Source organism: Apium graveolens, chromosome 7, assembly GCF_009905375.1.
Source record: "Apium graveolens cultivar Ventura chromosome 7, ASM990537v1, whole genome shotgun sequence".
NCBI lineage: Eukaryota > Viridiplantae > Streptophyta > Magnoliopsida > Apiales > Apiaceae > Apium > Apium graveolens.
Genome location: NC_133653.1, coordinates 23062249 through 23089684, shown reverse-complemented (window position 1 = coordinate 23089684; position 27436 = coordinate 23062249). Strand labels below are relative to the sequence as shown.

The 27436-nt window shown below is 35.0% G+C and overlaps 2 protein-coding genes and 1 non-coding gene across 4 annotated transcripts; 1 reads left to right on the top strand and 2 right to left on the bottom strand.

Moving 5' to 3' along the window:
* The first annotated feature begins 1559 nt into the window (after positions 1-1559).
* On the top strand, positions 1560-4698 carry LOC141672646 (uncharacterized). 2 transcript variants are annotated; one of them, XM_074479293.1, is made up of 2 exons: positions 1560-1718; positions 2433-4698. In XM_074479293.1, exon 2 carries the CDS (start codon positions 2469-2471, stop codon positions 4467-4469), a length of 2001 nt encoding a protein of 666 aa, XP_074335394.1. In that variant the 5' UTR covers positions 1560-1718; positions 2433-2468; the 3' UTR covers positions 4470-4698. The 2 variants fall into 2 exon arrangements, with proteins under 2 accessions (XP_074335394.1, XP_074335393.1); XM_074479292.1 differs by having other exon boundaries at positions 1561-1718; positions 2430-4698.
* Positions 4699-11374: 6676 nt separating this feature from the next.
* Positions 11375-12954, bottom strand: LOC141675166 (uncharacterized). Its single transcript, XM_074481880.1, has 2 exons — positions 12880-12954; positions 11375-12317 (listed from the first exon to the last, which is right to left on the bottom strand). Exon 2 carries the CDS (start codon positions 12253-12255, stop codon positions 11614-11616), a length of 642 nt encoding a protein of 213 aa, XP_074337981.1. The 5' UTR covers positions 12256-12317; positions 12880-12954; the 3' UTR covers positions 11375-11613.
* Positions 12955-23370: 10416 nt separating this feature from the next.
* LOC141675486 (small nucleolar RNA R71) lies at positions 23371-23477 on the bottom strand. The gene has a single exon (XR_012556136.1). It is a non-coding gene; the product is annotated as a small nucleolar RNA R71 (small nucleolar RNA).
* Positions 23478-27436: the final 3959 nt, after the last annotated feature.

The following is a 27436-nucleotide window of genomic DNA, read 5'->3' as shown; positions in this document are numbered from 1 at the left end:
TGGAAAACACGTGAACTAAGATAAAATATATTTAAGCTGACTCAGGAGGCATAAATATAGTTATTCACTCTTTAATTAACTGAATCAACTCTCACTGGAAAATATTTGCATTTTCACATAAAATGCTGGTAAGTTAACGGTCAAATGATGATCTGGCTCATTAACATTATCAAATACGTAAACAATTTCTTAAACAAATTTTCGTGCCGCGACTTTATACTGTATTTTAATTAGAGATGTTTAAAAATTTTGAAATTTGAAATTCGATCTGATCCAATTCACAAAAAAACCGAAAAGCTCAAACCGGAGAGAAGTCTGGCCCGGCCCAAAGCCCGAAAAATCCGGATAAAAACCCGTATTTAATAAAACCGGGATAAAAGGCCGGATCTAAAAAACCCGGATAAAAGTCTGGACATTTTGAAAAACCCGATTAAAAAACCGAATTTTTATATAAAATTTGAAAATATACGATATTTTTTATAATTTTTGAAAAAAATTATTATAATATTAGAAGCAATTAAGGTATATATGGTTATTCGCCGATTTATTTTGTTAAAGTTTTCTGTTTTTCGTCAAATTAAAATGTATTAAAGATAATTACTAAATTAGTCGTATATGTAATAAATTTCATTATTATAAATTGCAAATGATGTTCTATTTAAATTTATAATTTTAGATTATATAGTCTGTGACTATATAGAATATATGAATTAGGCAGTCTCGTGTATCAAGAATGCATATAGAAAAATAACAACTAATAAGCTTGTGTTTGACACTAATCTTGGACAATACAAATTGTTGTCATGTTGTACATAATTATATTATTATAATTACATATATTATATTAAAACTTAATTATTTATTTCCGTATTTAAACTACTTTCTTCGATATATTAAGATATTATTTTATTCATTATTTAAACTACTTATAACTTTAGTTATAAAATATAAAAATAATATTTAATATATAAATAAAAAATGCGGATAAAACCTGATCCGGTTCGGCCTGTAAGCTTAAAATGGACCTTATATTTCTAAGGAAGTTCTATACGACTCGATTTTAAAAAAGTCTAACCAGATCTATTTTCAAAGAAAGCCAATTTTTTAAAACGCGAATGCCGGAAGATGAAGAAAAAATGACAAAAATACCTCTTTTTTTAAAATTTGTGACAAGAATACCACTTTTTGGAATGTTTGGCCAAAAATACCTACCTAATACGCATTTTAAAATGGGGTATTACTAATACGCATTTTAGAAATGGGTAACTTGTATAAAAAAATTTAAAAAAAAAATTAAAAAAAAAATAATTATGGATACGCATTCGTGAGATGCGTATCATGCCTTTACAAAGCATGATACGCATGTCAGGAATGCGTATCATGATTTTACTTTTTTTTTGTTTTTTTTTAAATAATAGTCATTTGTCAAATGCGTAATAGCATTACCCATTTTTGAAATGCGTATTAGAAATGTATTGTTGGTCATATCTTTCAAAAACGGATATTCCTGTTACATTTTCTAAAAAACAAGTATTTTTGGCCATTACGCGAAGATGAACTTCTTCTTGTACATCTCTCGGGGAGAATTGTTTAAATTAAAAAATCTTGAAACCACTGCAGCAAAGCTCAAAACCTCGCAACAATAAAATTAAATTGTTAAGCCCCTCTCTCAAAACCCTAGATTTGTATAGGCACAGCGCCACTCAATTCGCATCAAGGTGATTACTTTTTATATTTTTTCTATATGTATATGTTCATTTTTTGCCACCTCCTTTGCTGTATTGTAGCTTAATTAATCCTTTACATTTCTTGTCTAATTTAAGATATGAATGAATATACAAAGTATCTGTTGTCTATATGTTCATTTATGTGTTTGTGTGTGGTTGAATTTGTAATTTGTTAGGGTTCTAGTAGAGGATGTTGATATGTTATATTTTTCTATGTGGTTTAGGTTTCGAAAGAATGAGACTTAATGTAGGGAGTTTTGTGTTGGTAATTGGTTACGGTAGATGGAATGAGACTTCATGTAGGGAATATTTAATATCGGATAGGTAACTGGTAACGATAGATGGAATGGGACATAATGTAGGGAATATCGTATCGGTAATTGGTAACGATAGATGGAGTGAGGCTTAATGTAGGAAATATTGTGTCGGTAATTGGTTACGATAGACGGAATAAGAGCTAATGTGGATAGTGTTGTGTCAGTAAGCGGTTATGGTAGGAGAATTGATGTAGGGATTATTGTTGTTGTAACGGTAGCTAAGTTATATGTATCTTTAAATTGGTTATTGTGAGTAATATGGAATTGTTTGATTAGATATTTTGTTTTTCGGTATGAATGTTGGTGTTGACTTTCTGTATGAGCTTGTAAATCCATTTGTGTCTACTGACGTGTCTGCGTATTTTGTTTTATGTTTTTTTGGCAGAAGTGATAAGTGGGGAAGCTGGATAGAGAGAACGTGAATATGAGTATGCGAGCGGGCGAGAGTGAGGTGGTTGGAAAGAGTGGGAAGAAGAGTAAGAGGAATAAGAAGATAGAGATGGATGGGGTGGAAGAGATGAGTGATCGTACGGATGTGGGAGATGGGGTTGGAGAGATTGGGAAGAGGAAGAAAAGTAAGAAGAAAGAGATGGATGGGGTTGAAGAGATGGATGGTTGTACTGATGTAGAAAAAGCGGAGCTTAAACAGAACTTGGAATCGAGAGTAGAAAAGAAGAAAAAGAAGAATAAGGGGAGTGGCATGGTCGTGGGTCTGGAATCTGTGAATGGGGAGAGTTTTGGACAGTTTGATACTGATAATCAACTCGAAAAAGTTAAGAAGAAGAAGAAGAATAAGGAAAACAACATGGTTGCTGGTGAGGAATCTGTGAATGGGGTGAGTTTTGAGAAGTTCAATGCAGTAAATCAGTCGGGAAAAGTTAAGAAGAAGATAAAGGAGAAAAGAATGTCAGTATCTAGTGAGAAGGTAACTGATTGTGTGGATGCATTGACAATGGAAGAGGCAGGTAGCATAAGTTTGAATAAAAGAGAAAATAAATTGATAAATGTGAATGAACATGAGTTGCCAATGGATTCTTCACCGCATGACACACAAGATGAAGATAATACAGTTGAAAACCGAAAGAAAAAAAAAGCGAAGAGGAGAAGTTCTGAGACTACTGAAAGTTCATATACTTTGAAGGAGAAGCCTGAAATTGAACCCAAAGAGAACAATAATGTTGTAGGGAATGTGGAGAAGAAGAAAAAGAAGAAGAGGAAAAGGTCTATGGAAAAAGAAGATGAAAATGACAAAGGGGAGAAGAATTCAGTAAGGGGAGAAGATGTTGAGAATTTTATAGTTGATGATGGTATGGTTGCTCGAGAGAAGGTTAAGAAGAAGAAGAGGAAGAGGAAGAACGAGGAAATAACAAAGAAGGATCGGCGTTCTCATAATGCACAAGATGATGAAGCCACGAATGTTTCCAAAAAGGGGAAGACCAAGTCAGTAGATAATGATTCCAATAATCCTAAATCCAGAGAAAAGAAGAAAGATAGGTTTTCTATTGATGAAGAGATTTTTCTTCCATCTGATATGATAAATTCTGGGGATGAAGAAAATGAAAAAGGGCGCTTAGTCCAAGGCAAGAGATTCACACCGGAAGAAGATGAGATTCTAAGAGCAGCTGTTGAAAAATATATAGAGTCAAATTGCTTAGGTGAAAATGGTCTGGAAATGGTCATGAACTGTAAATCTCACCGACAAGTAAAGAATTGTTGGAAAGAAATAGCGGAAGCCTTACCACATAGGCCTAGAACAGCGGTATATTACCGTGCTCATATATTGTTTGAGGGAGGCGAGAGGCATGAATGGACTGAAGAAGAACGAAAAATGCTTCTGGAACATTATGAAAAACATGGTAACGATTGGAAGATGTTGGCTAAAGAATTGAAGAAACATAGATTTCACGTGAAGGATACATGGCGAAGAATAAAAATGAAACGAAATAGTGGACATTGGTCCCAAGAAGAATACCAGAACCTGTTTAATTACGTGAATGTTGATTTGCAGGCTAAGCTAAATGAAGAGAAGAAATCTAAGCATGGAATGTTACGAGATAATATATGTTGGACTGCAATCAGTGACAGATTGTCAACAAGAAGCGACGCACTTTGCTGTATGAAATGGTACAACCAATTAACATCTGCTATGGTTGCTGAGGGTATTTGGGCTGATTCTGATGATTACCGTCTGCTTGATGCACTTTTCAAGTTAGACGCGTGCTGCATAGAAGATGTGGATTGGGATGAATTGATTGATCACAGGTCTGGTGATGTATGTAGGAAGCGGTGGGACCAAATGGTGCTTCACATAGGCTTTCATGGGGTCAAGTCTTTTGCCGAGCAAGTTGAAGTTCTGGCAAAGCGATACTGTCCGGAACTAATCGAAGCAAGGGAGACTTGGGATAGCAAACCTTTGGTCCCATAAAATAGCAGATATACTATGTATTCAGAAAAAACCTTTGAAGGCTGAAAGGTAGCACATACCATAGTTCTGTCTGGGGTATGCATCGTAAAGATATTTAGCGATGTTTATGTTTAGGTATTGTTAGAGTTGGTATGCGGTATCCTTTAAATTAATGCATGAATGTGGAGATTACAGGTCAGGATGATAGTTAGATAAATAGTTTTGCTCTGAAATAGTTTGTGTTGCTGCTCATATTTTTTAGAATTGTTGTCATGAATTCCTTGTTTTCGAGAACACATATATGTGTTCGGTGTATGATCTCTTCATTATATGCAGTCATTTGAAATGTTTATCAATCCACTGGGGGGATAAAGTAAAGGGGCCTTTTTTCATCTCTACTGCCAATTCATTTTGCACACATGTTTGCTAATCTTATATTGTAGCCTTGCTATTATTTCCCAAACTTTAACCTGATGTTCTAGGTATACGTAGATCTGGCAAAATGGGCGTGGATCCGAAGAACCGAACCGAAATTTATGAAACTGAGATCCGATCTGAGATCCGAATCATACAATTCGATAGTTATCCGAAAACCGATTTAAACTGATCCGAAAAATACTCAAACCGGAAATTTAACCGAAAATAATCCGAAATACAAGATCCGATTATAACTTGGAACCGATTATAACCGAATAATATATTACCTGAACCGAATATGACCCGAAATAAGTAAAATTTATACTTAAACAATTTTATGTTTATGATAATATACTTATTTAATCATATTCTTTTGTAAAAGTAAATAATATTATATTAAAAAAAACTAAATTAAATAAAAATGATATTTTTAAATCTCAAAAATTGAAAAAAAAATTAAGTTATGATCCGAAAATATTCGAGCTGAATTTAATCCGAACAGAATTTTATCCGATCTTAATCCGAATTAGACCCGAACCGAATCACATCCGATCCGATCCAAATGGTCTTGAAATATATCATAATTCGAAAGTAGATTCGTTCCGAAAGTGATCCGATCCGAAACCGAACCGGTTATCCGAATCGCCAAATCTAGGTATAAGTATGCTTTCACAAGCTGTTGTAAGAACGAGTTTTCTATATTTCAATCGCACCGTAAATAGGTCACAAAAATAATGCACAAAAAATATTTACTTTTGAGATTAACATAACATTTCTCTTTGAACTCTGGAAAAAATATTTTTAATTACATCATTGAGAAAACATTATTTTTGTCCCAAGTAATAAAATGAAAATTTGTAATAATAAAATCTGAGTATCTAACTAAAATTCTCTCTCTCTCTCTCAAAAACACTGTCTCCTCTACTACAGCAGCCGTGAGTGCTAGAAATCTTGAACACCCAGCTCAAAAAACTAATATTCAATCATCAACTCTATAGTTCTCAAAGAACCCCGTCTTATTTTCATTCGGGAATTAATTTTTTGCTAAAAATTTAACCATTTTGGAAATGATAATTTAAATTTTTGCTTTTGCTGTTATAGTATTCAGGTTAAAAAGTTGTGCTATTATGAAGACAATGGCAGAGACTATAAATACCATTTCTTCACTTGTTGAAAGCTCTGCTTCCGGTACTTAAATTTACATACATTTGCATAAAGATTATATGGTATGCTTTAAGTCTTTGTGTTCAAGCTTTTAACTTTTTCGTTTGTCTGTGTGTAGCATTGTTTAGTTCTTGGCTTGTAATGATGGTGGCTAGAGAAATTGTGCAATTTTAATGTTGATGAATCGATACCCCGGATAAATGAATGACCCTCGATAAATTTATATTTTTCTCGATCTCAACATAATAGAGTCTGATTTTTTAACCTTGATCAATGAATAATCTTGAGTTTTGACAAAGGAATAAGGTTATTTCGTCTAGGGGGTATGGACTTTGGCAGGTTTAAGTGTTTATGTAGTCTCAGAATTGATACTGTTATCTTGTAGTTGTGTTTACTTTGATGATTGTTTACGGTTTGTGTTGTGAGGAGTCTGTCTTATGCTGACATGTTCGTAATCTCTTCTGTTTTGTTGTATATGTGTGTTTCGTGACAAAGGGAAGGATAATGAGGAGGAATGTACTTCGAGTCGGGCAAAGAAGGCCCGTATGGGCCAAGGCAAAGTAGGATATTTATTCCCCACAACACCTAAGCCGTTCATGACCAGGTTGCTATTCGGTGATGATCTTTGGAAACTCGGAAAGACAAAGCTAGGAAAGAAGGTTAAAAGGATTGAGAAGCACACTGCCCGGGTATATGATACTTTCTGTCAGTTTTTTGTACCATTATGTTTGTACCTGCGATATCTTTGTTTGATGTTTCCCATTATGTTAATTCTTATCAGCTGTCATTTTCCTTGTGTCTTGTTGTTGACTGTTGCTTATGCCTATGGGTTGGCGACTGATGCACTACAGGATAGGAAGAGGAGGAAACGGGCGGAAAGAGAGCTAAAACAGGTTAAGCAAGAAAGACATGGATTGGTTGCAGATTTAGATCTCATCACGAAAGATGTTGGAGGAGGCTTTGCTGCTATTTAGAAGCGCCTTGAAGATCAAATAAAGGAGGTTGTTACTATTGCTAACACTGCCGAGCAGAAATCGAGTGATGCCAGGAAGTCCCTGGCGGTGTCGGGAACCAAACTGAAAGATTACAAAGGTGGTTCGGGATTACAAAGCTACTCCGAGGTGCAGGCAGGACTTGGAGGATGCTGTAGCAGCCTTTCGAGCGAGTAAGGATTTTAGGAAAACCGTTGGCGCTGAGAGCCGGAAGATAACGCCACATGTTGTGGAGTGTTGCCGGGAGTTCTTTAGGGACGACCTCAGACGATCCAGGGATGGCTTTGAGACCTTGTTTTTGGAGTGGATGAAAGCTCGACAGTGGGCTTAAACTCGTAGGGAGGTGAGACAGTAATTTGTTTATACTTCTGTGGCTATATTATTTCACATATAGTTTTGGTGTTTCCTGCATAGTTCTATTAATATACTATCCATATACTGGTTGGTAGTCACATGGATTACGATTATCCAAACTTTTAGAAGTGAACAGGTAATAAGTGCTATACTTGATGATGGTAATTAACAGGGGACTGCGACAGAACAAAATATATTTACCTGCAGCTAGTGATGTTATGGAATGAATGTTAATCTGTTATCTCTAGTCTTTTTGCCTATTCAGCAAAAAGTAAGGATTCAAGCCCATCTGGAGGCACGGATGTGTTTGTAAAGCTGTGCAATTGATCATCTCAAACTGAGAGATAAATTATTACAAAATTTATGTTGTTTTTTACTTGAAATTTGTAACGTGTCATTTTAGAATGTTCTATGAGATTGTTGTTGCTCTCAAGTAAACACAAAAGGCGCTTGAACTTCTCTGTGGAAAGTCCAAGACTTTGAGAATCTAAGTGGCAGGCCAAAAAACTCTCGGAAAAGTTGGTTGGGGATGGTTAGCTCAAGATTCTGATGATTCAACTCCAGAAGATATCTGAGAAGACACCTCAAGAAAGTGAGCTTAATGATGCACAGCCTGCATGGTTATGCAAGAAGCATGTGAATAGTAATTGAGAACATTATCTAGGGACCTATCTGAATCTGGCAGACTCTTGTATAGCTCTAAACTGGCTTCTGTTTCTATTAAAAGCTTGGAAGAACGCAGTTGAAGAAGCCTGTTAACATGGAGTTGCTGTAATTGCAGAGCCTGGGGGTTACATAAGAGACGATGATGCAATTGACTGTTGTAGCACGTATTTTGAGGGTAGAATGTATAGATTGTACAATTTTGATGATAGTGGTTCCGAGTTATTGTTGGGACCTTCCCTTCCCGGAATCTGTTGGGTGTGGGTGCTTTATGTGCCGGTACGACCTCTGGAAACTAATTTTGTAGCACAGGGAAGAACTTTAGAAATAATAAAGGTTGTTTCATTTATAACTTCAGTTGCATCATTTTCTGACACAGCAAGCAACAACAGTTCTGGTTGCATTATACGGTGCAATAAACATAATAGCAGAGGAAAGAGCATACAAGTAAACATAGATTTTTGGTCCTTAATACGAAGAAAAAAAAAAGCTTTAACCAGTATTTAACAATCATAATCCCCTGATAATGGTTGGCAACTACCACAGTCTATTCACCAAAAGCAAAACCCAAAAACACACACTCCTGTATTGTATGTATGGCAACCCTCTATGATCTACCACATAACAGCAATAAAGTATTACATTCTTCTATGCATTTAAACCTAGTGCTAAGCTTGACTATTATCCCACGAGAAAGTCATGGGTTCAAATCCTCCCCCCGCATTCGCTATAAAGTAAGGGAAACTATCAAAATATATTGTGTACTTGCAAAACTGACAGTTAAATCCATAAGTAACAAGTGCTCAACAAGAACTGCATATGACCAATTATTTAATGTATAATACTACATTGACAAAATGATACAAAAGATACATATACTCCTAAAAGTATAAAAGATGGTCCAAACCAAACTAAACTAACCTCATGTTTCCACTCAGAGAGCACGATCTGGGGATATAATCATAAAAGCATACTAAGTATATATAATATGGGAGATTGGGAGCTCGTATTTGTGATCATGATCACAGGCTTGTACATGAAAGTTAGTACCCTCCAGTATTGAAATCCATGACTACTTACTAGTCAGAGGAACCAATTTCCATCAACCTCGTAAAGCAAGGATTATAGCCCAACTCAACAATGTTAAAGATAGTGTGAGGTAGTTTAGTTGATCAAGAAGCAAAATGTTGACGTTCTATATTAACCTTTTCAGCAAGGTTAAATTGACGGTATGTTAATCTCTCTTTCTCCCCCTCTCTCCGGTTTTTATTTTAAATGTTAAACATCATATGATGTATGCACTAATTTTTGTTTCAGATTGTTTACGATATATGTACATATGAGGAGCCATTCCATTGTTTATCATCTAGTACGTAGTAAGAAGTAGGGCTGTCAAAAAAATTCGAAAAATCCGATATTCGTCCGAAAAATCCGCATTCGTATCCGAAATAAAGCGAATATTATCTGTATCCGAAACAAAGCGGATATTATCCGTATTCGAATCCGACGATTGCGGATACGGATACGGATATAGGCATATTCGTATCCGATAATATCCGTATCCGCTAAATATATTTTATATTTAAATATTTAAATAATTTAAAAATATATTATATTAAATTTATAGTATATTTATGTGTATATATATACATACATACATATATATACGGATATATTATGTTTGTAAAATTTTATAGACATGGAGAAAAAAAATAATTTGAGTTCAACAATTTAAAGATAACGATTATATTGAAAAGATAAATAAAAAATTAATTTTTTAAAAAAATAAAATATGATTAAATCACTTTATCTCTTATTTTAATTTTTAAAAATGAATTTTTAATTTTTACTATATTTTTTCTAATTATTTTCATTTTTTTAAAAAATTTAATAGAAAATAAAAAATCTGATTTAAAATCGGATTCGGATCCGGATACGTATCCGTCGGATCCGGATATAATTCTTTAAATATTTTCGGATTCGGATACGGATACGGATATGGATTTTCGGATTCGGATCCGGATACGGATATAGGCAGATCCGTATCCGAATTATCCGTTTGATAGCCCTACTAAGAAGATATCCTAATGAGACCAACCTCTACCTGTGCGCTTGTTGAAGAACCAAAAATCAAGCCTTGGTCAACAATTTTTACATTCTCTCTGCCATCTATTTAGATCCTTCATCTCACACAATACTGTTTACCAAGTTTATCTTTCTACAATTCTACAAAATTTTCCCTTATTGTATCAAACAACCCCAGAGAACTTGTTCCTAGTGACTAAAATATATAATAAATGGTCGAAGAGTTTTAGGTTAAGGGTTCTGTGTCCATGATTGGCATGAAATCTTATTGGGGCACCTACCTACCAGTACGCAAACACTGCTCAGCTGGTGTTGCGTAAAGTACGGTTTTCACCGGAGGCTCATTTCTGAAGTTTAAATAAAAATATACACTTGTATCAAACCTAGATTGTAGATGCAACCTAATTGTTAACACTTGCTACATCAGTTCCACATTAGAACATTTAGGTTATACATTTAAATAAGTTACATATTTAGAGGTTGTTCAATGGTTGACACTTTTGGTATGCTTACTGGGATAAGCAGAGTCCAATAGATTTTCCTAGATAGTCAATAAGTTATAGGACCGAGCCAACACTTACTTTAGTATTACACGCCAATTGCATGATTTTATCAATTTTGTACATGGACTTCGTATTCTTCGAGTCTTCGACTCTTAGGTGCTTGTATATCGACAATAATTACCACTGGATACGAAGGTACTGCAGAATGTGGATTAAGATATATAAAACAAATTTGAGAAAAAATACACACACACACATATATTCAATGCACACTTCTTAAAAATGTAACAATAATAATTCGGCTTTCTAAATTGCACCAGGTCATAGATTTCAACATTTTCAATAAAACATCTCTCTCCGCTTGCAACTACAATTGCTAACTATATATCCAAGGCTAAATCTTGTCTCAACAAACTATGTAATTGTCCTATATCCAGAGTTATTTTGTCATTCATCAAGACAGATAGCTGCAGAAATGAAGAAAATACACCTGGACACTCAAATAATAATGAACAACCATGTGCACAAATTATACAGGAAAACTGTATTAACTAAAAAGGAACAAAGGTTAGTGAAGAAACATCACCAAACACAGATACTGCTGTGTTAATAAAAGTTCAGTATCGAGGACGAAACAAGTTGATATTTGAATAAAGCAGAAAAAAGAAGAATAGAAGAGAAATTATAACCTAACATTTTTTTAAATGGTTATATGTCATCATTGGGTGAACATTTAGTATAAAAATAATAAAGAACACAAAGAAGCCAATAGCCCGGCCCTAACGTGATACATCATAGTTCTTGATTAATATTTCTGTTTTACAAATCCAGAAATCAACAAGATCAAACGATTATCATTTTTCGATTCGTCAACTTGAACCAAGTGACCTCTAGATGTTTAATTTATATCATTATCCATAGTAAAGGCAAAACATATGACAACCAAATTCAGAAAGCTGAACAAAATACCGCGAATTGATTTGCAGCTCATTCCATGACAACTTTGGCACCAAGAGCTTTCATCTTCTCAATAATTTGTTCTCCTTCTTCTTTTGTCACACCCTTCTTAAACACTGCAGGAATCTTCTCCACCAACTCTTTAGCTTCCTTAAGACCCAAATCCGTAAATGACCTGACTTCCTTAATTATCTTAATCTTTGCAGGTGCGTCGAATGACTCTAACTTCAGCTCAAACGCAGTCTTCTCTGGCTTTGCCTCCTCCTTAGCTGCAGCCGGTCCCTTCATTGCACCCATAGCACCCAATCCAGCACCGGGTCTCATCACACCAACAATCGGGGGTTCCTTCATACCCTTCTTCTTCATAATAATCTGACCCAACTCCGCAATTTCCATCAATGTAAGCCCCGTTATTTCATCTACAAGCCTCCACACACGTTCCGAAGGAGGACTGCGATGTTCTGTGGGATCAAATGTAGCTGGGTCATAATCAGCCGGAAGCCTCCTTTGGTCATACTCAATTTCTTCATCCTCCTCTTCCTTAATGTTTCTCACCGCTTGAGCATATTTCCGAGCCAACCCAGATGAATTAAATCCACCAATACAACTAATATCAGGTCTTAAAAATATCGCATTCGGCAAAACACCCCTTAATCTCAAAACCAAACTCATTTCCAAGATCCTGATTTTCCCCTTTCCAATTCAAGAAATCGAAAAACCCAAACCTAAGCCACCTATACACACAAAAGATACAAACTTCATAAATGAAATGCAATGCAATTAGAAACCAGTATAGACCATTATCACAAAAAATCAAACTCATTTCTAAAATCTTGATTTTCCCCTTTTAAATTCAAAAATTAAAAAACACAATCCTAAGCCACCTATACATACAAAAGATACAAACTTTATAAAATGAAATGCATAAAAAAAACCACTGTCCTCCATTATCAATAATATTGAGCTCATTTCTAAAATCTTGATTTTCCCCTTTCCAATTCAAGAACTCAAAAAATACAATCCTAAGCCACCTATACATCCAAAAGATACAAACTTTATAAAACCAAACACAGATATCAACCAGTACACTCCATTATCACACATAAATACTAAAATAGAACACAAATAAACAGGTCTATACATACAAATGAATATACAATAGATACACACAGAATTCATGGTGGGTAAGATGGGTTTTGCATTTTATGTAGATACATGTTATAGATATATAAATATGTGTATATATATGCATAAAGACAAGGATTTAAGAGAGAAATCCAAAGTGTAAGAGCTTACCTGAGGAACCAAGTGAGGAAGAGAGAGTATTGTTTGGGTTTAGCAGAGGTTTCTCACTTACCAAATGTATTTTACATTCTTGGGAAATAAAATTGATGAATTTAAAAACTTTATATTTGGTCTATTAAGGAATTTATTATTTCTAGTTTAAAACGACTTTAAATAACTTTATATTATACTTTTTTCGCAAAAAGATAATTCAAATTGAATACTTAAATTTATTCACTTAAAATTTTAAATATATGATTTCATGATAAATATATTAATACATGTGTATTTTCATAATTTTTTTATCTAGAGATACTTTAAAAAGATAATATTACTAAATGAATGATATAATTTTATTCATATTTCTATATGTTAACAAAAAATTATGATTTAAATAAAAGTTAAATTTAGTTCAAATCAATAGTTTACAAACTATGATTAATTTTATATTAATTTTTTTTATACTTGATCAATAGTTTACATTGTGATTTATCCCGGATCAATAGAGTTTATATTAATGTGTTTTAACGAAGGCTCCTCATGAATACTTTACATTATTGTGTTTAAACCCAAGACGTGTTACACCAATCAAATTCAACTAATTATTTTTAGTTTAAAATACTATTTTTTTAATCCCTGATTAATAGGATCATTTTGTTCAACCCATATTAATAGCATATATGATGTTTTTTTAGTTGTTTGAATTATATTTTGATTTTTTTAGTTTAAATCAATTGTATAATACTTTTTTAGCCTAGATAAATTATTTATGTTATTTTATTTAAACTCAGTTCAATATATTTTTTTAACTGTATCAATGGTATTTATTATTTTGTCTTGACCCGATACATTCAATATTAACCAAATACAACTAATTATATTTATTACTATTTAAATTTATTATATTTCATATCAAAAATTTAATTTTATTTTAACTCGAATGAAAAATGCAAATGATTTTGTTTTATCTAGAGGTCGTAATTATCTTTTGACAATATAGATATAGATATTTATAATATCTAATAGATATTAATATTTATTTTAAAATTTAATTAGATAGTAATTAAATTGGTTGTTATGATAAAATTGTTTTAGAATTTAATTAAATAAAAATTATATTTTGGAGTAAGTTGAATTTATTATCAATTAAAATAATACAAAACTTAATATGAATTATAATTTAATTTGGTTATAAAAGTTGATTTAAATATATATTAGAATAATATAGAATTAAATATAAAATAATATTTAAATTGATAGAGATATTTAACTTCAATATCAATTAGAATTACCAACCAAACTCGTGCGTGCCATGCACGGATCTTTTGTAATATTAAATAAATTCTTAAAAATTTGAATTAAAATCTTAAATTTGCTCATTAAAATTTTTTAAATGAAATGATTTCATAATAAATATATTAATCCACGTATATGTTCATGATTTTTTAATAGGTGATATTTGAAAGACAATAATAGATATTGAATAATATAATTTTATTGATATTTCTACGTGCTTTTACAAAAAAAATGATTATATTTTAATTAAAAGTTAAGTTTTAGTTTAAATAATAGTATATGAATTATGCTTAGTCGTCTTATATAACTTTATTTTATTTAGAATCGATAGCTTACAATATTTTGTTTTAACCCGACACTCATTACACACCGACAAAATCCAACTATTTATTTTAAATTTGATTTTAATTTTTTAAGCTCAGTTTAATATGTTAATTTTTTTAGTTCGGACAAATAGTATATATGATTTTGTTTTATCTAGTCGAATTATAATTTGATTTAGTTTGGATCAACTAAATAATATATTTTCTAACTAGGATGGATAATATATATTATATTGTTTTATCACGGTTCAATGGTATAGTGTTTTTAACCGGATAGTATTTATTATTTTGTCTTAACTCGGGGAACATTATACCAACCATATCCGGCTAATTATATTTAACTAGCATAAATCCCGTGCGATGTACGGGTTCCCATTAATATTTTAAATTTTTATTTATCCAGTTATATTATATTTTTGAAATATTTATATAAATATATAATGATTATAAATTTATAATAAAAATAATAGAATAACATGTGGTCGTAATTTATTAGAATAAATAGACTATTTCTAGTAGTTTAACAATTTAGTAGTTTAACAGATATATAACACTATTATTTATATCTTTTAATAATAGGATAAGTTGTATTCGTAGTTTAGTAGGATTTGTATACTATATTTAGTAGTAGTTTAATAATTTAGTAGTTTATTAGATATATAACACTATTTATCTATTTTTGTAATAATCAAAATTAGGGAATTATCGTTGAACCAAACCGTTGAACCAAATTATCTCCATTAATATTTTAAATTTTTATTTATCCAGTTATATTAAATTTTTAAAATATTTATATAAATATATAATGATTAGAAATTTATAATAAAAATAATAGAATAACATGTGATCGTAATTTAGTAAAATAAATAGACTATTTCTACTAGTTTAATAATTTAGTAGTTTAGCAAATATGTAACACTATTATTTATATCTTTTAATAATAGGATAAGTTGTATTCATAGTTTAGTAGAATTAGTATACTATATTTAGTAGTAGTTTAATAATTTAGTAGTTTATTAGATATATAACACTATTTAACTATTTTTGTAATAATCAAAATTAGGGAATTATCGTTGAACCAAAGCGTTGAACCAAATTATCTCTATTCCGGCTATTATTCTATAGTATAGATTTATTTTAGATTTTATTTTAACCCAGATTAATAATATTTTTTTCATTTTATCTTGAGATCATTATACCGAGTGGCGAGTAACAAATTAACTTTTAATTGTATAGATATAGATATCTATAATATCTAATAATAATTAAATTAGTTGTTATAGTAAAATTTGTAATATAAATTAATTTAGTAATAATTAAATTAGTAGAATAAGTTGATTTCGATATCAATTAGAATAATATAGACCTTATTATGAATTAGAATTTAAATTTTTAAACGATTTGACTTTAATATCAAACATTATAATAAAGAATTCAATATGAATTAAAATTTAAATTGGTAGATAAAGTTGTTGTGGAATAAAAACTAGGGTCGTGATTACAATTAATGTTAGGGTTGTTGAGTTTCGAGTTTTAATGGTTGTTCTCGCGGTGGGGACTAGCTATTCTCGCAAGATGCATACGTATCTCTGTGTTGTAGAGAATCAAGCCAAAAACGTAGTTCTAGGTTGAGCCCTTTATGTAGATGTTGAGTCTAGGGTTATATTAGGGTAGAAAGACTTGGTGGACAAGTCTCCTACTTAGATGGAAAGCAGGACTCTCCTAGAAGGTGGATTCTGAATCTTTCCTATGAGGAGTTTGTCTCAATATTGGATACGATGTTGGTGTCATCATGGTCCTCATTCTCAAGCCTGCTCGGCGGGCCTATCATATAGCTAATTTCGGGTCGTGAGCTACACGAGCCACTTTGGGTCGTGGCCCTTACAAACTGCTCGAACTATTAAAACTCATATTGGACCATGACTGTGACGACCTACTTAGGACCGTGATGTCACGGGTTTGACCAATCAACTTTAGGACACAATTAATTCAACATTAATTATGTTTTTACGGATTATTTTTCATCCATATCATTTCCCCCCAACATCCGGGAAAACTTCTTGAGTTTTCGTGGAAGTTATAATGGCCTAATCGTGACTCGAAGGTGATTTCGTCCCTTCTTGGGTTCGTCCATATTATAAAGTATGGAGCGACCTGCACATTCACAGTGACTTATTCATTCTTAAGTGATATTTCACTTTTTAGGTCTTTACGAAGCTAATTGAATAGAGTTTAATGCTAAATTTCCCTAATCGAGGCTATATGTTGGGATTTCATCACCTTTTAACCTTCGTCAAGGTTAATTATAAGATGAAAGCCACTAACAGGCTCTAATCGGGGTTAATCGGGGCTAATTTCAAGGTAAAAAATGTTAATTAGGCTTAACATAGCCTAAATTTTGAGCTAAAGTATGCTAGTTGGCCTTAACCTCGGCTAATCGACCCTTATAGGGGTAATTATTAAGCGTAAGTTAATTATCCTTAATATAGGCTAATTATAAGCTACATTACGCTAATTTGCCTTAATTACGACTAATTGGTCCTAATCGAGGCTAATTATTGAGCATAAGTTGCTAATTATCCTTAATATAGGCTAATTAATAGCTACATTACACTAATTTTCAGTAACCGCCATAATTAAGGCTAATTAGTAAATCTAAAAATTTCAATTTTTGGGTGAAAAATCATCAAAAAAATTTGTTAGGAATATGTTGTGTACTTGATGATAAGCTAAACAAAACACCTTAGTAGATTTAACTTAGTGAATTTTGTAGCACCCGACGGATGATCAATTATAGTCCCGACGGATGATTCAATATAGTCCCAATGGATGACTAATTGATATCCACCGGGTGAGTAGCTTATGTAACAATAAGTAATGTAGCACATTTCTGCAAACAACTTTGTGTAGATTCTGTAGTAGCATATGAGTCATGTTGACTAGTAGTAGATATGCAGAATAGGTTGATTAATTGTAAATATTAGATGTCTTGTAATTCTGCATAAATAAAATGGAGTCAAGTGTCAAATAGCTACCCAATGGATGATCAACAAAGCTACCCGACGGATGATCAACAAGGCTACCCGATGGATAACAAGCATGTACCCGACAGATGATCAATTCAAATATCTGTTGACAGTGACAACACAGTCACATGCGTTGGGTGTTTACAAAAGGAATATGGCAGCCTGTTTAGCCGTGTTTTGAGAACAAAGAAGCATTACCATTTCCATGCTATTATGAAGATATTCAAAGATGCTGAAATAGAGTTGTGAAGCAGCATGGAGTTAGACTTGATATATTTTGTTTTATTATCCTATCTTATTACCATGTAAACTTGGTGATATATAAATCAAGTGTAGCTTGTAGAACAAATGGTGATATATAAATCAAGTGTAGCTAGTATAACAACTAACTAAGCAAACACATTTTAGAAGAGAAATAGAAAAAGCTATAACTGTTAAGAATTTCTCTGTAGTTTGTTTGTTCACTTGTAAAAGCAGTTGTGAGCTATTCAAACTTCACAGGGTTCTCTTGATATATGTATATATATATATATATATCTAGTGGATACATTCAAATGCACCAGAAAGTTTTGAAGACTTATTTTTTTATTACTTGTGTTTTGATTTATATAATTCTTTCATTCCGCACTTTGCAAATCAAACACTTATATATAATTAAGTTAAAACCGTTTTAAAAATCTCAAAAAGAAGCCAGAATTACATTCAACCCCCTTCTGTAATTCTTGTTGTATTGTTAGGGAATAACAATTGGTATCAGAGCAAACTCTTGAAGTACAAAGAGTTTAAAAATCACAACAAACAGCAAGATGAACAAGAAGGATGTTGGAGTTAAGATTCCATTTCTGGACAAAGACAATTATCACCACTGGAAGGTGAAGATGCACCTACATCTTCTTTCTCAAGATGAGGCTTATGTGGATTGCATAGAGAGAGGTCCTCATGTACTAATGAGAGCTGCAACAGGGAATGAACCATCTGTTCCCAAGCCAAGGCATGAATGGTCAGATCCTGATATTGAGCAAATCAGGAAAGACAAGAAGGCCATGAAAATATTGTTCAATGGAGTTGATGGTGATATGTTTGATAACATCATTAACTACAAAACATCCAAGGAGGTTTGGGACACAATTCAGATTATCTGTAATGGTACTGAGCAAGTAAGGGAGAATAAGATGCAGCTGCTAATTCAGCAATATGAGCACTTTCATTGTGAAAATAGTGAGTCTCTCACTGACATTTTTAGTAGGTTTCAAAAACTACTAAATACTCTGAAGTTGCATGGAAGAGTCTATCAGACAAAAGACTCCAATCTCAAGTTCCTTAGATCTCTTCCAAAGGAATGGAAACCAATGATAGTCTCATTAAGAAACTCTCAAGATTACAAGGAGTTTACTTTGGAAAGACTGTATGGCATCCTGAAAACTTATGAGCTTGAAATAGAGCAAGATGAGAGGATGGAGAAAGGAAGGAAGAAAGGAGGGTCCATAGCACTGGTTGATGAGTTAGAGAAAGAGAAATAGATGAATGTAGAAGTTGTTGAGTCTACTTCAAAGGCCTGTGAGAACAAGGGAAAAGGGCTAGTAGCTCAAAATGAATATCATTTGAGCCAAGATGACATGGATGATATTGATGAGCATTTAGCATTCCTTTCCAGAAGATTTGCCAAGATTAAGTTCAAAAAGAACTTTGGAGCAGCCAAGCCAAATAGAAACATGGTGGATAAATCTAAATTCAAATGTTCCAAATGTGGCTTGACACATCACTTTGACAATAAGTGTAAAAAGTCAGATTCCAGCAAAAAGAAGTTTGAGCCTGTTGATTATAGACATAAGTATTTTGAGTTGCTCAAGCAAAAGGAAAGGGCTTTCATTACACAGGAAAATGACTGGGCAGCTGATGGTTTGAATGAAGATGAGGATGTCAGCTATGTCAATCTAGCCCTAATGGCCAAGTCTGATGAAACAGAAACTAGTTATTCAAGTAATCAGGTAATCACCACTAACCTAGCACATTTATCTAAAGCTGAGTGTAATGATGCTATTAATGACATGTCTACAGAATTATATCACTTGCGTGTTAAACTTAAGTCACTCACCAAAGAAAATGCTAAAATCAAAGAAAACAATCTGTTTTTAAGTGAGAGCAATAATGTGCTAGAATCTCAGTTTATTGAATTTGAAAAATTGAGAATTGAGTGTAAGATTGTTAAGGATGAATTAACTGAGTCCTTGAAGAAAGAAGATATTTTGAAGAAGCAAATTGAACGAGAACAAGAGGTGATTAAGGCATGGAAATCATCCAGAGATGTTCATGCTCAAATCACTAAAGTTCAAGGTATTGAGTCCTTTTGTGATGCAGTCTGGAAAAAGAGTAAGGAGAAGCTGGAATCCAATTTGGTTGAAGGATTGATAACAGATGTGGACTCGACACATGATGAGAGTCATCCGTCGGATAATCAAAAGAATTTTCCGTCGAGTGACACAAATCCTCATCCGTCGGCTGTAAGCAAACCTGTGAGCAAAGCCAAACTTACCAAGCTGAATGAGAAATATGGATTAGTTTCCAAAAACTTTGTTCCAGGAGAATCCAGTCAAGTGAAGAAGAAGAAGAAAGTTAATGTTGGCCATATGTCTATCAAGCAATTGAATGACAGATTGGAGAAGATTGAGGTTAAAACAGAAGCTAAAAAGAAAAACAATAGAAATGGGAAGATATGGATTAACAAACATAACAACTACACACCTGATAAATATGCCCCAAGAAAAATCTGTGTTAAGTGTGGTAGTGTTAATCATTTGTTTGTTAATTGCAAACTTGCCATGCCAACTTCCATATCTGTACCCTCTTCTTTTCCCAACATGACTGCCATGCCTTCTATGCCTATGAATGTTATGTCTGCTCAGAGTATAAATGCACAATTTGCTAATATGCCATTTGCACCTAATCCTTATTATGCTGCATTTAGTATGCCTCAAATGCCATTTAGCATGCCTTACTGGAATAACATATTTGCAAATAGCATGTCTTTTCCTGTCAATCAAAGTGTGCATGATAATTCTGTTTTAATGACTGGTTTCAAAGGTCCAACTCAAATGACCAAGGATGAATAAGATATTCCCAAGTCAAATGAGATCAAACCTAAGAAACCAAATAAGAAAGCTATCAAGGCAGGACCCAAGGAAACTTGGGTACCAAAATCAACTTGATTTGGTTTTTATGTGTGCAGGGAAATAGAAAGAATCTTTGGTACCTGGATAGTGGTTGTTCAAGGCACATGACTGGAGATCCTACCCTGCTCACAGAGTTCAAGGAGAGAGCTGACCCAAGTATTACCTTTGGGGATGACAGCAAGGGTTATACTGTGGGATATGGCTTGATTTCAAAAGACAATGTCATCATTGAAGAGGTTTCCCTAGTGGATGGTCTCAAGCATAATTTGTTGAGTATCAACCAGCTTTGTGACAAGGGCAATTCAGTAACCTTCAACTTAGAAGCCTGTGTTGTGACAAACAAAAGGAGCAACAAAGTGGTTCTCACTGGTGTGAGAAGAGGAAATATGTATCTAGCTGACTTCAACTCATCAAATGCAGAATCTGTTACTTGTCTTCTCAGTAAAGCAAGTCAAGATGAAAGTTGGTTGTGGCACAAGAAGCTATCCCATCTAAACTTCAAGACCATGAATGAGCTTGTCAAGAAAGAACTGGTTAGAGGCATTCCTCAAGTGCAATTTTGTAAGGATGGATGATAAGTGGCATTTTATACCACTTAGAACGTCTTAAAATGGCTTAAATTGGTGTCTTGAAATCAAGTATTTTATGTATTTGATGCGTTTTTCTAGTGTTTATGCATTTCAGGGTATTAGTTGCATTTCGGAGAAGGAATCATCAAGAATAAGCCTTGGCGTGTGTTCACCATTGCGAGAGGAAAAGAACGGGCAGATTACGGCGAAGAAACGGAGCAAACCTGGAAATTTTCCAGTAGGGTCCTGCGCGCCCGCGCAGTAATGCTGAGCGGCCGCGCAGCAGCCTTGCGCGCCCGCGCAGAAATGCTGAGCGGCCGCGCAGGGTCGGGGAAAAAGATATATTATTTTAGACTTCTACTTCTGTTTGGCTTCCAACTTCTATGTAATCTGAGTTTTATGGGACTATTATATAGGTAGATTTGAGACGTTTTTCACAGAGTATTAAGAGGAGATTATGTTTTAGATTGTGTTTTGCAAGAAGCGAAGAAGATAAGGAAGAAGACCGATTTAGCACACAGCAGCGAAGAGGAAGCATATATTCTTGTGATTCTTGTTTCGTTGTAACGTTGGATGCTAGTTTTCTTGCTTTGACTTATTTACTCTTGTGACGTACTCTGTTTTAATATAATTAGTTTAGTTGTTATTTTCTTGTGTTTATTTATCATGATTTCATATGAACCCATGATGGCGATAAGTTCTATTATGGGCTAATCGTGATCATGGGGTTGCAACGGATTTATTATGGAATTCTTTAGTTAATTGTTTAATACTTTAGTATGTGATGATTGCATGATATCTAGTATTGGTTGTGCGTATTCGTCTTATGTGCGTCGCGAACATATAAGATAGGGTGTTAATCTCTTGTGAAGCGACGGTGGATCTTGAGATTTAGAACTTGCCATGCTAGCATAGGTTCATGTACGTTGTGCATGATTAGTGGGTAACTCTAACAGTTTTATTTGCCCTATGTAATCAAAAAGGAATAACTTGTGCTTAAATCGTTGTGTTGTCAATTTCTGTAGACATATAGGAACTCAACATAATTGATGACTATTCAACTTCTATCTTAATTGTGGATGTTTGGTAGAATGGTATTAGTACAATGAAAGTTGGCTTTTATCAGTTTCGTGTTATTCGATTAATATCATCACTGTCACATGCTAAAGGTAATAACTATGGCTATAGAAGGAAGTAATAATGAAGTTGTGATCTCATGAGTGTTTTATTATTGATAAATTGAAGTGTTAGTTAAGTGGTTAATTAAGTAGTTAATTATAGTTAATATTTAATCAACAATTTTAAGTGTTATTATCTTAACATTGAGAAGTAGTCATACATTGGTGAGTGAGTAAAATTAGACAATAACTTAGTCTGAGTCTCTGAGGGAACGAACTAGAAAGTATTCTATATTACTTGCGAACGCGTATACTTGCGTGAATATTAGTGCGTGATTTCGCCCTAACAAGTTTTTGGCGCCGAGTTATTTGTTTAGTTTATGTACTTACCATCATTGGTCATTAGGACTCGGTGATTAGGACGTAGTAGTTAATTACTCTTTTCGGTTGTGTTTCAGGTACTTTAGCAAACGTTTATGCAAACTCGTTCTCGTGCTCGCAAGAGGACCTTAGATACAGCTGAGGAGAAAGACGAAGTTCTTGATACACCGGAGAAGTTAGATTTTGAGGATTCGGATTCAGGAACTGAGCAGAAAGAACCAGTAAACATGGGAGATCGTATTGTTCAAGCTGATCCAGCTCTTATGGATTTTTCTCGGCCTAAAATTGATGACATTCAGTCAAGCATCCTTCATCCGGCTATTCAAGCTAACACCTTTGAAATCAAGCCGGGCACTATTCAGATGGTGCAGAATTCTGTTTCTTTTGGAGGAGCGACAACTGAAGACCCCAACATGCACATAAGGAATTTTGTCGAGATCTGCAGCACTTTTAAGTATAATGGTGTGACTGATGAGGCTATCAAGTTGAGGCTTTTCCCATTCTCACAGAGGGATAAGGCTAAAGACTGGTTACATTCTGAACCAGCTGGGTCAATCACTACGTGGCAAGATCTTGCGCAAAAGTTTCTGGTGAAGTTTTATCCAATGGCAAAGACTGCTGCTATGAGGAGTGCTCTTACTCAATTTGCGCAGCAACCTACAGAATCTATGTGCGAGGCTTGGGAACGCTACAAGGAAATGTTGAGAAAATGTCCACATCATGGAATGCCGGATTGGATGGTAATCACTGGTTTTTATAATGGTTTGGGGGCCCAATCTCGGCCCATGCTCGATGCAGCAGCTGGAGGCGCCTTATGGGCTAAAAGCTATACGGAGGCGTATAATCTTATCGAGACGATGGCTGCAAATGAGCATCAAAACCCAACTCAGAGGATGACGTCAGGCAAGGTAGCAGGTATTCTGGAAGTTGATGCAGCCACCGCTATTGCAGCCCAGCTCCAAGCGCTATCAATGAAGGTTGATTCTCTGGCTACGTATGGAGTTAATCAAATAGCTATGGTTTGTGAGCTTTGTGCAGGTTCTCATGCTACGGATCAGTGTTCTCTTGTCAACGAATCTGTTCAGTATGTGAATAATTATCAGCGACAACAGCAGCCTGTGCCAGCGACCTATCATCCTAACAACAGAAATCATCCAAATTTCAGCTGGGGGAATAATCAGAATGCTAATCAGCCACCATATCAGCAAGGAGTAAGTAAACAGTTTAACCCACCTGAATTCCAGCAACCACAGCAGTATGCTACAAGGCAATCATATCCTCAACAGGGAAGTGCAGCTGCACCTACTAGTGCTGATTTTGAGGAACTTAAGCTGTTGTGCAAGAGTCAGGCAGTTTCTATCAAGACCTTGGAAAATCAAATCGGTCAATTAGCCAATGCAGTGCTCAATCGTCAACCTGGCACTCTTCCCAGTGACACGGAAGTACCAGGCAGGAAGGAAGCCAAAGAGCAAGTCAAGGCTATTACCTTAAGGTCTGGAAAAGTAGCTGATGCTGAAAAGGCAAAAGAAGTCGAAGCTGAAGTTAGGGATGAAGAATCTAAGCAAAAGGAGAAAGCGGCGGAACCAAGGAAGACTACTGTTGAACACACTCTGCCTGAGGCTAATACAGGGGAGAAACAGCTCTATCCTCCACCACCTTTTCCTAAGAGATTGCAGCAACAAAAGCTGGATAGACAGTTCGGGAAGTTTCTGGAGGTGTTCAAGAAACTTCACATCAATATACCTTTTGCTGAGGCTCTGGAACAAATGCCTAGTTATGCGAAGTTTATGAAGACTATTCTCTCAAGGAAGGTGAAACTGGATGACCTTGAAACCGTTGCTCTCACGGAAGAATGCAACGCTGTTCTGCAGCAAAAGTTACCACCAAAACTGAAAGATCCAGGAAGCTTCACCATTCCTTGCACCATTGGCAATCTAACTTTTGACAAGTGCCTTTGTGATTTGGGAGCAAGCATTAATCTGATGCCCTTGTCGATCTTTAAAAAGCTGGATCTGCCTGATCCAAAACCCACATACATGTCGCTACAATTGGCGGACCGTTCCATTACTTACCCAAGGGGCATAGTTGAGGATGTGCTTGTCAAGGTGGATAAACTCTTCTTTCCTGCAGATTTTGTTATTCTGGATTTTGAGGAAGATAAGAAGATTCCCATAATCTTGGGGAGGCCTTTCTTGGCTACTGGTCGTACCTTGATAGATGTGCAAAAAGGGGAACTTACTATGCGGGTCCAAGATCAGGATGTGACCTTCAATGTATTCAAGGCAATGAAATTCCCTACAGAAGATGAGGAGTGCTTAAAAGTGGATGTGATTGATTCTGCGGTTACGTCGGAACTCGATCACATGCTAATGTCTGATGCATTGGAAAAGGCCTTAGTGGGGGAATTTGACAGTGATGATGAAGATAGCAACGAGCAATTATAATATCTGAACGCTTCTCCCTGGAAGCGAAAGCTGGATATACCATTTGAATCTCTTGGTACTTCTGACCTCAAGAACGCTGAAGGGAAGCTCAAACCATCAATAGAGGAAGCACCTACCTTGGAGCTCAAACCATTACCTGAACACTTGAGGTATGCTTTTTTAGGTGATTCATCTACGTTACCTGTTATTATTTCAGCTGACCTTTCAGGTAGTGAGGAAGACAAGCTCTTAAGGATTTTGAGAGAATTCAAATCGGCTATAGGATGGACCATAGCAGACATCAAGGGGATAAGTCCTTCATATTGTATGCATAAAATTCTGTTAGAGGAAGGTAGTAAGCCAACTGTGGAACAGCAACGAAGACTGAATCCCATCATGAAGGAGGTGGTGAAGAAAGAAATTCTGAAATGGCTAGATGCAGGCATCATTTATCCTATTTCTGACAGCTCGTGGGTGAGCCCTGTACAATGTGTTCCTAAGAAAGGAGGTATCACTGTGGTCGCAAATGAAAAGAATGAGCTCATCCCTACTCGAACAGTTACAGGATGGAGAGTATGCATGGATTATAGAAAATTGAACGAAGCCACAAGGAAGGATCACTTCCCTCTCCCATTCATTGATCAAATGCTTGACAGATTGGCGGGACATGAGTATTTTTGTCTTCTGGATGGTTATTCCGGGTATAATCAGATTTGTATTGCACCAGAGGATCAGGAAAAAACTACCTTCACTTGTCCATTTGGCACATTTGCTTTTTGTAGAGTTTCGTTTGGGTTATGTGGCGCCCCGGCCACCTTTCAGAGATGTATGATGGCTATATTCTCTGACATGATTGGAAATAACGTCGAAGTGTTCATGGATGACTTCTCCGTCTTTGGACACTCATATGATGAATGCTTGAATAATCTGCGCGCCGTACTCAAAAGATGCGTGGAAACTAATTTGGTGCTTAATTGGGAGAAATGTCATTTTATGGTGTGTGAAGGCATTATCCTTGGGCATAAGGTCTCTAGCAAAGGTCTGGAGGTGGACAAGGCCAAGGTGGGAGTCATTGAAAATCTTCCCCCACCTAATTCGGTGAAAGGAATCCGTAGTTTTCTCGGTCATGCGGGTTTTTATCGGCGATTCATCAAGGACTTTTCAAAGATATCTAAGCCGTTGTGCAATTTACTTGAGAAAGATGTGCCTTTTAAATTTGATGATGAATGTTTGGCAGCATTCGAAACTCTCAAGGAGAGTTTGATCACGGCACCAGTTATTACAGCACCAGATTGGACAGAACCATTTGAGATGATGTGTGATGCGAGTGATTATGCGGTAGGTGCAGTTCTGGGACAGCGCAAAAAAAATCTCTTCCATGTGGTCTACTATGCGAGTAAAACTTTAAATGGGGCCCAATTGAACTACACCACTACTGAGAAGGAGCTTTTGGCTATAGTCTTTGGCTTTGAGAAATTTCGATCTTATCTGCTTGGTACGAAAGTGACAGTATTCACTGATCATGCAGCTATTCGCTATCTGGTTTCTAAGAAGGATTCAAAGCCGAGACTCATTCGTTGGGTGCTTTTACTTCAAGAATTTGAGTTTGAGATCAAAGATAGAAAAGGTACTGAGAATCAAGTAGCTGACCATCTCTCTAGGTTGGAGAATCCCGATTCTACTTCACAAGATAGAACGTTAATCAATGAATCTTTTCCGGATGAGCAGTTATTTGCAATTCAGGAGGAAGAACCATGGTTTGCAGATATTGTAAACTATCTTGTCAGCAATATAATGCCTCCTAATTTGACATCCGCGTAAAAGAAGAAGTTTCTGCATGAGGTGAAGTGGTATATGTGGGATGAACCATATTTGTTTAGACAGGGAGCTGACCAGATCATCAGGAGATGTATCCCGTTCTGTGGGACGGAGGGGATATTACGAGACTGCCATTCCACGGTTTATGGTGGACACTATGGAGGTGAGAAGACGGCAGCTCGTATTCTGCAAGCAGGTTTTTTCTGGCCTACCTTGTTCAAGGATGCTCATCAGTTTGTTTTAAGGTGTGATCGTTGCCAAAGAGTGGGAAATTTGTCAAGGAAGGATGAGATGCCATTAAATGTGATGCTTGAAGTCGAGGTCTTTGATGTATGGGGAATCGATTTCATGGGGCCTTTTATCTCGTCTTGCAATAATCAGTACATCTTGCTGGCAGTCGATTATGTCTCAAAATGGGTCGAAGTTAAAGCTTTACCGACAAATG